Source organism: Haliotis rufescens, unplaced genomic scaffold (assembly GCF_023055435.1).
Source record: "Haliotis rufescens isolate VD_foot unplaced genomic scaffold, xgHalRufe1.0.p SCAF_1, whole genome shotgun sequence".
Lineage (NCBI taxonomy): Eukaryota > Metazoa > Mollusca > Gastropoda > Lepetellida > Haliotidae > Haliotis > Haliotis rufescens.
In genome coordinates this window covers 28,995,697-29,008,286 of record NW_025963779.1, presented here as the reverse complement: position 1 = coordinate 29,008,286, position 12,590 = coordinate 28,995,697, and the positions used below count along the sequence as shown (strand labels likewise).

The 12,590-nt window shown below is 34.4% G+C and overlaps 1 protein-coding gene across 4 annotated transcripts in view; it reads right to left on the bottom strand.

Annotated features, from left to right (window-relative positions):
• The window catches only part of LOC125378605 (AT-rich interactive domain-containing protein 3C-like), an 80,012-nt gene that overhangs the window by 51,257 nt on the left and 16,165 nt on the right, over nucleotides 1–12,590 (bottom strand). For all 4 annotated transcript variants that reach the window (XM_048394294.1, XM_048394297.1, XM_048394296.1 and 1 more), the window contains exon 3: nucleotides 9,631–9,703. In XM_048394294.1, the coding sequence (XP_048250251.1) occupies nucleotides 9,631–9,703 (73 nt within the window). The remainder of the gene's footprint in view (nucleotides 1–9,630; nucleotides 9,704–12,590) is intronic.

Here is a 12,590-nt window from a genome sequence, read left to right as displayed (position 1 = left end):
AGATACTTCTTCGAACACTAGACCTCCAAACCTGCAAAAATGATAATAAAATCCTAGCAAATATCCTGAACCCCTGTCCTGAAAGTGCAAAATATGTTTCACAAACTATCTCCGACATGTTTATTAAAAGAACCTCTCTTATAGACAACATCAAGATATGACCTTATGACTATTATTATGTCTTATCTGTACAGTATCAGCATCATTAAAGTACACGCTGCCAGCCACCTCATGATATATATATATATAAATGTTTATACACTATGAATGAAATAATATGTAATATTTATATATATAATGTACATTATGTATATATACCTCTCATGTTGATAGTTATATTTATTCCATATGTAGTTAGTTTGTACCCTGCCCTACGAGGGTGTTCCGTACAATAAAAATTCTTGATTCTTGATTCTTGATTCTATCCACCAAATGTTGACAAGTAGTTCTAAAAGCATACGTTGTGTTGAAATAAAATTCAACATATGACACAAATGTGTGCTTTACATTCTGACTATCAATTTCTAAAGACTAAAATGTCTAAAATTATACAACCCAAAAAACAGGATTTCAATTGCATCAAGGAATTAACATCCTCTTAAAATTGTGTAAATTATATGGAAAAGATTTTATCAACACATTCTCCATATGAGCATGTCTGTCTGCCTCACTATTCTTTCTTTCAGAACAACTCTTTTAGATTAGCATCACGTTCAATCCCATCTTGCACTTTCTCAGCTGTATCCCAGCCTTCTATGCCCCCACAAACAAGGATAATTACTTAACCTCTGTTGAAGCATCTAGTACTCAAACTAGTTTACAATTGTAGCCACATCATGTCAAGCCATACTACTCATACCCTCTTGGCAATCCCAAACCCAATTAATGATACAACATTCATAAAATACTTTGATCATCCTCCGGACTGCACCTCCACTTCCACGAAATTCCCCTTCCATCAATCTCCCTCCCACTAAACCCAAATGTCACTCACCTTCCCTCCCTTCAAAACCAATTTCCACCAAACCCCACTTTCATCAAACCCCATTTTCATCAAACCTCACTTCCACAAAACTCCACTTCAACCAAACCTCCCTTCCACCAACCTTGTCTCCAACCAAACCTCACTTCAACCAAACCCAACGCAATCAAATCCCAAACTTCCTCCAAACCCCACTTCCACCAAAACCCCTCACACAAACCCAAATCTCATTCACCTACCCTCCCACAAAACCCACTTCCACCACACCTCACGTTCATCAAACCTCACCACCATCGAACCCCACTGCATATATCACGCATCAAACCTCACTACCCAAAACTCCACACCCACAAACCCCTTCCCACAAAATCCAACCCTGATCAAACCTCACTTCCACAAAACCCCACACCCACAAAACCCCTTCCCACAAAATCCAACCCCGATCAAACTTCACTTCCACAAAACCCCACTCCCACAAAACCCCACACCCAAAAAACCCAATCCCGATCAAACCTCACTTCCACAATACCCCACTCCCACAAACCCCACTTCCACAAAACCCCTTCCCACAAACGCCAACCCCAACAAAACCCCACTCCCACTCTAGAGCCACGACAGCAAGTGTACATGAGGGTGGAGGAGTGTTTCATGTAGGGGTAATTGTCAGATATTGCTCTACCATCCAGATTCCTGTCTTTGTAATCTGCTCTGTTGCCAGCCAAAAATACTTCCCTATCCCTCCCGTCTCTCAGCAAATTGTCCAAATAAGCCAGATTAGAAAGGCAGACATACAGTTAGATCCACATAATTAATCTGCAACACAAGCCCCAGCTATGCTATATTGATGAGATTCCCCTATCATCCATTACTTCATGACAGCTGCCTCCAATATATGCGGCCACTTTCCACACAACCCCAAATCTTCCCAAAACCCGACTCCACTCACCGTCCTTCATGTACACCTTTCTCTACAATTATCTACCAGCACCGTTATTTAATATCATTCTACCATCATACCTGCCCAGACTGAAACCTCTCTTTCAGTCAAGAGAACGCAACAGAATTACCTCCCTTGAACTTTCCAAATTAATCTTTCTACAATTTTCAAAATCAATTCTCCACAAAAAGTCACAACCATTACTTTTTTATATGTAAATATAATTAGAATGTAAATTTCTGACTTTAAACACGGACCCCTTTACTAATGGTAACCCTAATTGCTTAAACAGTATTGAGCAATTTTCACAACATGTGAATTATTCATCTTCAATATGCTGCACATCATTTATCATCATAAAATGTCAAAAGTTTACCCCAAATTAACATTCTGACAAGTTTGGGTTTTTTTAACCAAGGATGTAAGAAATTCAAGACTCAAAATATTAGTCTAACCAAAAGGTACAAAACAACATCCAAAACATCAACATCACTGAACTCAAACAGAAAATTATGGGGAATAGTTCCTCCAATACAAATTATACCCAATGAATTCAACCTCTCTTTGTAATGGCAATGTAAACAATGTGTCACCAGTATGCATGAAAATGTCACCATGATGTGAATAGTAAATTTGAGCACAAGGAAAAGAAAGTCTCTGAATTTGTTCGCCTCTCTCCTGAGCGTAAATCAAAGGGAGTTTAATTACCCGTCATGAGAAGCTCCCCGCAGTTCTCGGACTAGTTGGGGAATTTATAACACTATCCCGTGTAATTCCACAAACACTCTTCTCTGGGGAATTTTTTCTCACCTTTCTAATTTTGTCTTTTTCCTAAGTCATGTGGCTTGATGAGTGTCACGTCACTTTAAGCCGATACTATCACTTCAAATTAATGTACACCTCACAACACTTAAATGGCCATTTTTGTTGGTGAAATTTCAACTTTAACTTTTTAACAGATGAAAGAGTTAATCAATTTGGTCACTTGTCTAAAAACGATCAATTCACTTTGTTCTCGTGATAGAAATTCTTAATGTTAAGTGATGGGTAGACATAAGGCTTGTTTTATTTACATGATGTAATTATTTTAATTGAATTGTCAATGCCAGCTGGTGTTGGCACATACAGGTATTAGACGCTGCCTTAAAACGCTAACAAAACACATGATAAATGTCACTTTACAAACATTAGACCCCTTCTTATATCCCTTTTGAATTCTACAAAATGAAACCTACGAAAATATTTCACAAATTCTTTCTTAAATGTCCCATTATTCAAATTAATATTGAACTTCCAAAGTTTTATTATCAATGAGCCTTGCAAAACTTTCTTCAATTATACAAATTGTTTTACAATATAGGAAGCGAGTCATTTATTTCCATGGCCTACAGTTAATGGGGGCAATGGAACTTTATCTTTGAGTCTCCATCCTAATAGAAACATTAATCATTAATACAAAACATGAATGCCAGAGACTAACCAGTCTCAACTTTCCGACAAAACAGATTCCAGTGGGAACACAAGGCAAAATAACGGTGAAAATGTTATGAATGGATCACTGAAAATCAGAGATGACACCAGGTGTTCACAAAAATGAAACTTAAATTGTTGATATAACAAACAGGTACGACACATACAAGCATTATGTCTTGTATTATTATTTTTGTAATTTAACAAATTATTTACTTAACTGAAGATTTCTTTGGAGAACATGGGACACACTTATCAAACACATGTATGGAACTGTTATGTTGATAAACTATATTCATTGCATTATAGTGTCACCTGTGTCCTTGTGGCACTCAAGAACAGCTGAAATCTGGTGTATATGTCTGTAAATTATTCACACACCATGCTATCTCATCTCAGTTTCCTCAATAAGCAACTTTGGTCACATTTGATAACATTTTCCATAAGACTTTATTTTCACTTCAATCCATGCCAAATGTGCTCTGTTTGTCACCTGATCTATAATTCATTACATATTTCTTTCATCAAGCCAATTTCAAAGACAACCATTCCAAGGAAAACTTGGGAACTGATCTTAGATCATTTTCTAGATAAATAGTTCCACTGATGAGAATTAACAATAAGCAGTTGTCCTGATGACAGCATTAATTCCATTCTTATCTAAAGGAATCATGTATAGAGATAGTTATGTTGCTTATAGCTTATTACTAATTCACTGCCGCACCTAATTAAAACTGCTTCTTTCCGTGTATTGATTTACTCTGAGTTTTATGTTATATCTTGGTAAATAAGTTAACATTAGGTATCTTGCATATTCCTTTAACTATTTACACTTAAAAGGCACCTCCAGTTAACAAATACACTTTTTAGTAAACGAAATAAAATAAACTCAATTTGTTTTTATTTATTCATTAGGCAATTACATGTAAGTTAATTGAATTAACGATTTTCTACTTGAGTTATAGGAAAATTATGTTGAGACAAAACATAAATTAAAAGTAGTTGCACCATAAGTAGGCTTGATGATGATAATATTCACTGCCTTCACATTCCTTTTCCTCCAACTGCAAATCTAGATTCTATACAACTAGAAATCTATTGTGTTTTAAGTCAGGCATACTTGTTACAACTAAAATAATCCCACTTACTGATGAAAACAAGCAATTATTCATTGTAAAGAGTCTAATGTTATTTGGCTGGACAGGAAATAACGAGTAATAAAACATACACATGTAAGTCTTGTGTGTAATTAATCAAACAATCAGATGGATTAACAATGAAATATTACCTGCGTGAAATTACAAATTTTCTGAATAACAATAACCTATTGTTGAACCCTGATATACAACAGAAAGAAATGTATATATCGGAAATATACATAGCCGATTTGGTTCCATTAATGCAGCCGAATCATTCAAAGGTTGATTAATGGTTTTTATACAAATTTCAATTGTGTATTTGTTGAAATTATCAGGTTATCAATTTGGAATTAATTATATCTTTTTATTTCACGGTCAGCAAGTCAATACATATTTCAATACTTATAGATTATTAAGATATGAAACATGATGGATTTTATATTTTTGTGCTTGCAATTCAGATTAACTACATCTAACAAAAATAATCATATGAAACAAAACATCAATATGGAAATCTGACAATGTATAATCTACATCATGGCATTTGTGTTTTTGTACCAGGAATCAAAACTACCAAAGCAGTATGCAAAGTTTTTGTTTTCAATATCTTTTTTTCTTTGATTTACAGGAAAGACATAACAATATTTATACTAATGACAATGTATAAGAAATAATAGATGGCATCCATTCTTAAAGCGTTATCATTATTTTTCCAAAATGATCTGTTGTGTAACAGTGAATTCTGATTTTTGACCACTAATTGGTTCTGTGAATGTCGTCAGTGTCCATTCTCAGCGCCCATAGAAAAATTACAAGTTTTAATGATAAATGTTCAGCAAAATACATCAATGAAAGATGATGAACGTCCAAGACGTTTTGTACACAAGTGCTATTGTGATTAATACCACTCGACTCCATTGTCGTCTATTTCAGTCCATCATGTTTATTTCACTTGTGTATTGCAATCATCCCATGCTGATTACACTCAGATAACCAACTAACAGACTTGCAATAATTAGGCAGATTAGCAGCCCTCTTTATAGTGATGATTAGGCTATTTAATTACACAATATTCTTGTCATTAGATGATATTGTCTTCATTAAAGGATCGTTAATTTTTTGAAACAGCAAAACAAGATTTATACTACGAAGAGTAATACCTTTGTAGCATTCCCTCATTAATTATTAGACACTACCTTGTCTTCACCGCTAATTATAGCATTTTATTGAGCAAATAGCGAGCTCAATTCTAGAAATGCCTCAAACATTGTCCATTACTGAAGAATTTCAACATGTAGTTGTCATTATGAGAAACTACTTATGGTAATCAATCTCCCACTGAAAAATCTTTCTTTTTCCCAAAAGTATATTTACTATGCATACATCTAGTAATATAATAATTCATAACTGTCTCAAAATTCATGTCAAAAGTATTTTTGAACAAGCATGTACATTACAATAATTAGCTTTAAAAAAATCTAACACATTTCAATGGAATTTGCTTAGGTTAAGAGTGTTGTTTTCAAGCATAGATTCATAAAGATATGTATGTCATTATGAGGTATTACATTAACATATTAAAATCTCTTGTTTCCTCCTGTCTGTGTGAACACATTGTTCGCCAATGTTGACACGATATGACAAGATCTATGACCTATCACATGTTCGTCAATATACAATTAGGAACACATGCTGGATATCTACACATGAAAGAGTTTCTTTAGAGAATTTTTTTTCCATGGGCAATGAAATGTACCAGTGGTCTTGATGTCATGAAATATATCGCCTGATATCACAAGCATGCAATGAAATGATATCCTAATTCATGGAGATAAGCTGTAATTGAACATAAAATTTGACTCAACGTGGGTATCTAGCTTCAATTATCTATGTGTCGGACAGAACACTGTCTAGCATTGATGTCGCCCCAAACACTAAGGATTAAGCCAATTGAACATCTAATGTCTAGAGATGGTTCAGATAGGCCTTTAATTCCAAGTGAATCTAGTAAGACTTTAATATGATATCTCTTCTTGGCACTGTTCTTGATGATTAATAGTACGCTAAGGCTTTGATTTCAGCCTTTCTTCAGCTCGGAAACATCCATCGGTCTAGCGTGATCAAGTGAACGCAAATTATGTTGACATCGCTATAGCCACCAACAATAGAGGTTCACAAGCAAGCTTCTCATAGGACTTAATGGGGCTGAATCGTATCGTGATAAAGCGTAATCGACACAGGTAAGAAATGTGACTGGGCCTAGGGATCATCTGTCACCCGCCTTGTATCTATGTCACTATCGGGGTGTGCATCTTATCTCTGCGACGATCAACTTGATCGCAAAGGATCAACTCTAACTTTTTGCAAGAGGGGTATGGAGAAAGGCCGCTTTCTTTGAATAAGAGGAGTATCAAATTAACACGATGTGTGCCTATTAAGAGAAGCTGTCTGGCAAGTTATGGTACTGAGACATGCCTATCTCTAATGACTGGCAATATTTATTTAATCCCATTCATTGAAGTCAGTGATCAGGAGCTCTCAAAAGAAATTCTTGCTGACCCTTATTGTGTTTGTGGGTGCCGTTTACAATTTGCACCCTAACACTTCACTCGGACGCAGGCAAGGCAGGTAAAGGTTGACTCAGTGTAAAATGAACTGTTTCTAACTCTTAGTCATTGCAGGAAAACCTGACCTTGTCAACTTTCAAAATAATACATTTGCAGAGTATCATGTTTGTGTTGAAAATGTGTTTAAGAGACTCACCTATATATCCATTTATTGTTTATTTTATTGATGTTTTGTTGAGGTGAGGGTGAAGTTAACGATCTTGATTTCTTTGTCAATTGATCATATGTCACTATGAAAGAAACGCTTATTTATTAAAAAAACCCAACTTCTTCCCTCAACAGAAATGTAATTTGAGATACAAGTAATTTATGAGCCTATGAATATTTGAAAAATTAATGTGTATGTATTTCGTGAATAAAACAAAATCAATTTGTAAATGTTGCCTCAATGTATATGATATTTTATTAATTTACGATGTTGTCATTCACATTCCATGTGCAATTAAGAATAAGAATAAGAATAAGAATGAAAATAAGAATTTGAATTTTTCATTGATTTAATAATAAGAAGAATAAGAATAGGAAAAAGGATAAGAATAAGAATTTTCCACTGTTTTGGTGATTTAATATACATTTAATGTTGGCCTTATAAGAATATGTACAGCAGCACGAGTACCCTCATCCAACATCTATTAGTAATCTCTATGCATAACAATCACTGCACACGTTTATTCTAAAACAAAGCAAACATTCAGTAAGACAAATGATTGAGAGATCTGATTAACCTTTCCTCATTTTAGACCACCACATCATATGAGAACTGAATTCCATAAAGAATAGTGAAATTAGCATAATAACAGTGAAAACATGACATACGGAAATTGACAAAGTGTACGGTACATATGGTGTGCCCTACATATTCAATTATCATTTCTATTGTCCTGAACATTAAGTTGCCCTTTATGAGCAGAAAAATGATAGCAATTAAATGTACATTGTTATAGAAAAAGAGAAAGAATAATAAATAATTCATCCAAATCATGATTATGCTCCTAAAGGGAAACCCTTAAATGATCTGTGTATATCAGATTGAATGATTGCCTTTGACAAACACTGATGTATGAAGTATTTTTTGCCTTTTTCCATACATTGCGGAAACAGCCATAACGTTTAGCATTTTAAGAACAAAGTACACATTCTTAGACAGAGCCATTGCAATATTCTACTTTTAGGTTCAGTTCATTTAAATTCATGATGGGAAAACTGTTAAAACCATAAACTTTGGTTCAAATATTTATACACATATAGTTTGTATATGATTTATATACATGTAATATGAATGATGGCATTTCATATTGGTTTATTTCATGTTAATTATGATTTTGTCTGTCTTCGGTATGACTTAATTTATAGAACCTTTTGTATATTGCAAATTATTTGGATTATTGGGTAATATGTTTCATAACTAATGATATTGGTATAACACCTTTATATTTATTCAACTGTTCGTACCAATAACACTTCAACCATATGTATGCTTTGACTGTTGTCAATATCACGTCAATGTCATGTCAATATCATGTCAATGTCATGTCAATATCATGTAAATATCACGTCAATATCAATCGTTGATTAAAAGACAGTGTGCTTAATGGCAGTATTCCCTGACAAGGTGGTGGTCATTATCAAGACAAATACCATACACCACAGATCGCTGAAGACGAGACAGGTACACCAGGTGAGTTAACGATCTCAATACAGGTGATAACAGGTGTGGCTCTACCTGTCCAGGTTATTACAGTGTGAAATGAGACACTTTAATGGCCATTTTAATACAACACAAACAATACACATCTTGACAAGTGGAACAAAATTAGAGTCAATTTTCCGATTTAACTGAATACAATACAATAATGTCATGGAGAAGCCGGGACCAAGTAGCCTTACATTTATTCCAGAAAATAAAAGAGAGTTGGACATTAGATGAAAAGTTATGCCCCTTACTTCCTAATGAATTAAGACACTTTCTTTGATTTTTCATAGGAAGGCCCATTTGTCACAAATGGTTGATCCATAATTATTGCATTACAACAGCGGTTACATGTCAGTATGCATTTACTTTTCATTTATGTGACAAAGATCTATACTCAGATGAGTAATTCAGTTTGATTACGATCTTTCAGCCTAGTATTATTGCCAATCCCACATTCCAACATGAAACTTGACTTGCCATCAAACTCAATCCTCACCTGTATGTTTTTTTGAATAAATTATACATTTTTCCTTTTCAAATGTGCATCTGATGAAACGGTGTTCAACAGAATACATTTTAGGTTAACTACTCCAATGGAAAGCATTCAATTTATGATTGGAGAGCATGTCAAGCATGTTACCTAATTATCTGTGCATGATGGTGAGTCTTGGATGGTGGTTATGATGAGGGGCTAGTTGTGGACTGATGGAGAAAAGGAAGCATGTGGCTGGACACAATCATAACATGAGAGAAAGGATGTCACTGTTAAAAGAATCACATACCTCGCTTCTGCATAAAGGCAAACAAGTCATCTAGAAATTCTTTTCTCTTTGGGTCATCACTGAGTTCATAAAGCTGAAAGAATAATCATATATTTTAAAAGCTGAAAAGAGTTTAATCTGCATATGAACATATGAGTGTGAAATCAAACAGGTATGACTTCAAAATAGAGTTGTTGAGAAAGCCACATGGCATACATGAGGTCATTGATGGTATATATAGCAAATTCAAAGCTGGTTCTTAACGCACTGCATTCTTCAGCTATTGTGTACATATAGAATGCTTTGGAATTGTTTTCTGTATAAATTCCACATTCAACTTCTTATAATCTTTTTGAATTTTCTCATTCCAATCTTGCCTTGTATCATCTCCCATAAACTTAACATTCCATTTTGTTCTTGTTAAGAATCTCTACATTTTCTCTTCAAACTAAAATATATCTGTGTGTCAAAATTAAAAATCAAAATGATGGATGACTACATTTACTACAACAAAATACACAGTTTGTGCTTGGGATTCAAGGACAATATTTTATCATGAAGCATTCTGATATAACATAACAACTTGCTCTGATTTTCATCCCTAAAGTTGCAAATATCAATGTAAGTTCTTTTATGTCAGCATAGATATGCATTTCAAAATTTAAAATGTTTGGCATTTTTTATTGGAATGAATGTGATCCTTTCTGATATCTTATCCTGGAACTGCATAGTATGTGATGATATGTTATGCTCACAGGAAAAGGCAACACATTTATCCCAATATAACATGGTATATGTACACTCAGTAGAAGGATTCCAATTCACACATTATATTTCTTCAGGTGATCATATAGTCTTCAATAATGGCCTTAGAACCATCACTTGATAAATTGCATCTGTTAATCTCAAATTGGACATTTATTCATATGATTTCTCAAATTTCGTATGATATTAAATATTTATTTTCTGAAGTTGATGTGGAAAAGAATATAGGGGAAAGTATTAATATATATACAGTATCAGTCTGGAACTATGGATCTCATGTACGTCCCATAAAAGGGAAGCATAAAATATTCAATCAGAGTACATTGTATATAACAAAATCTCCTTAAATACGGTACATTAATTATACATTGTACAAATATATTTCTGTGCTGAGAATTGAAATATGAGAAAAGTCTACATGTGTGAGTGAGACTGTTCAATTTTAAACTCTAAACGTTCACATACCATAATAATCGGATTGGAACACAGATGGGCTCGATAATGCACTGACTGAGTGAGTATAGTTTTACGCCGCTTTTAGCAATATTCCAGAAATATCATGGCGGGGGACACCAGAAATGGGCTTCACACATTGTACCCATGTCGGGAATCGAACCCGGGTCTTCGGCGTGATGAGCGAACGCTTTAACCACTAGGCTACCCGACCGCCCCCGTTAATGCACTGAGGTAGAGTATAGACTAACGTACGTATGACCTGAGGCATTTCTATTTGTGCAATCGAACCCTTCAAATCTATCAGTTAGACGCTTGTAGAAAGTAAGAAATCCCTCTTGGTCCATATTCTTATTAAAGATTCGGCAACAGTTTTAAAGCTGACATCTTAGTTCTTTAGTAAACCAAAAATGTTTGACATCGAATAATGATACATTACATTGACAACTATTTCAGATATTGAAACTCCAGAGAGATGATATTTCATATACCCTTTTTTCGAAAATCGCTTAAGCGTGTGTTTTTTTAAAATCAAGCATCACTATATACTTGAATTAAAAAAAGTTGTTATCCATAAATTGTGTCTATTTTATCACCATATACTCCGTACAAATGAATATTCATATTGCAATAAATATCGCTACACAATAGATTTCTCTTCACATCACAACTATTCTTAATAACTCCCACTGTATAATTTAAGCAGTAATATATAATTCGCAATTTTGGCCCTCATATATTGTATCCTAATTTTCTAAATGTTGTCATTCCCTGTCTAACGTGCCAAACCCAGGAAATATAAGAATTAGTTTTATGGTGAACAGTATTACGAGGTCGTTTCACAGAGATGGAAGTTGCATCGATGTCTAGGAATGTGGGGGATACATTCATGTTCATCCTCCAGTACCATAACTGACACTTGCCTTGAATATCAGGTCAATGGGGGATCTCTTAAGATGTGTATTAAGTTTCGTCAATTTATGTACGGTGGTGTTGAAACCGTACCATAGTATACAGACACAATTCCCAGGGTGGTGAAATTTATGATTCCACATTTTCAACACCGAAGAATTCATTATTATTGCATAGCTCTCTACAAAAGAAGTATTTTGTTTTCGCCGATAAATCGGATCTTAATATTAGTGGATGACATTTGGAAAATAACACACAATCCGGTGCTTAATAATTTACGTTTCCCAAGTGTTCAATGATATCGGAAATGAAATTCTGCTTTCTGAAATATATGAAATACAGAAAAATCCGAGTTCGGGCAAAAAATAAATTTCCAGGGGAGTATTGTATACCACCATGCTGTTGGACCAGCCTTCAACAGCGCAAGTGACCGCCCACGGATGCTCATTAGTCGACTGAGCTCGCCTACAGGCCTGGCGCTATCCAATCATATGAACCGGCCACTCTATAATACCGACAGTATAATACTGTTTATCCTAAATCAAGGCACAATCAGATTTATGTACGTGGGGTATTTTCGCTTTCTCTGAAATATTTCTGGGTAAATGCACTTTAGTCCCTGTAGTAATCAGTCAGTTACCAGTGATAAACCACACTTTACATTTGATGATATTAATTAAACTATTATTTATCGCAAAGTACTATTTTCTGATTCGACTTGTAAAGAAGAACGTTTCTTATGTATTTTTTTGTTCATGGTTAAATATTCCTTTGCACAAAATAAACGATATGATATATGATTGAGAAAATAAATTTATTAATATAAACTGTATGATATAGGAATGAAAAGA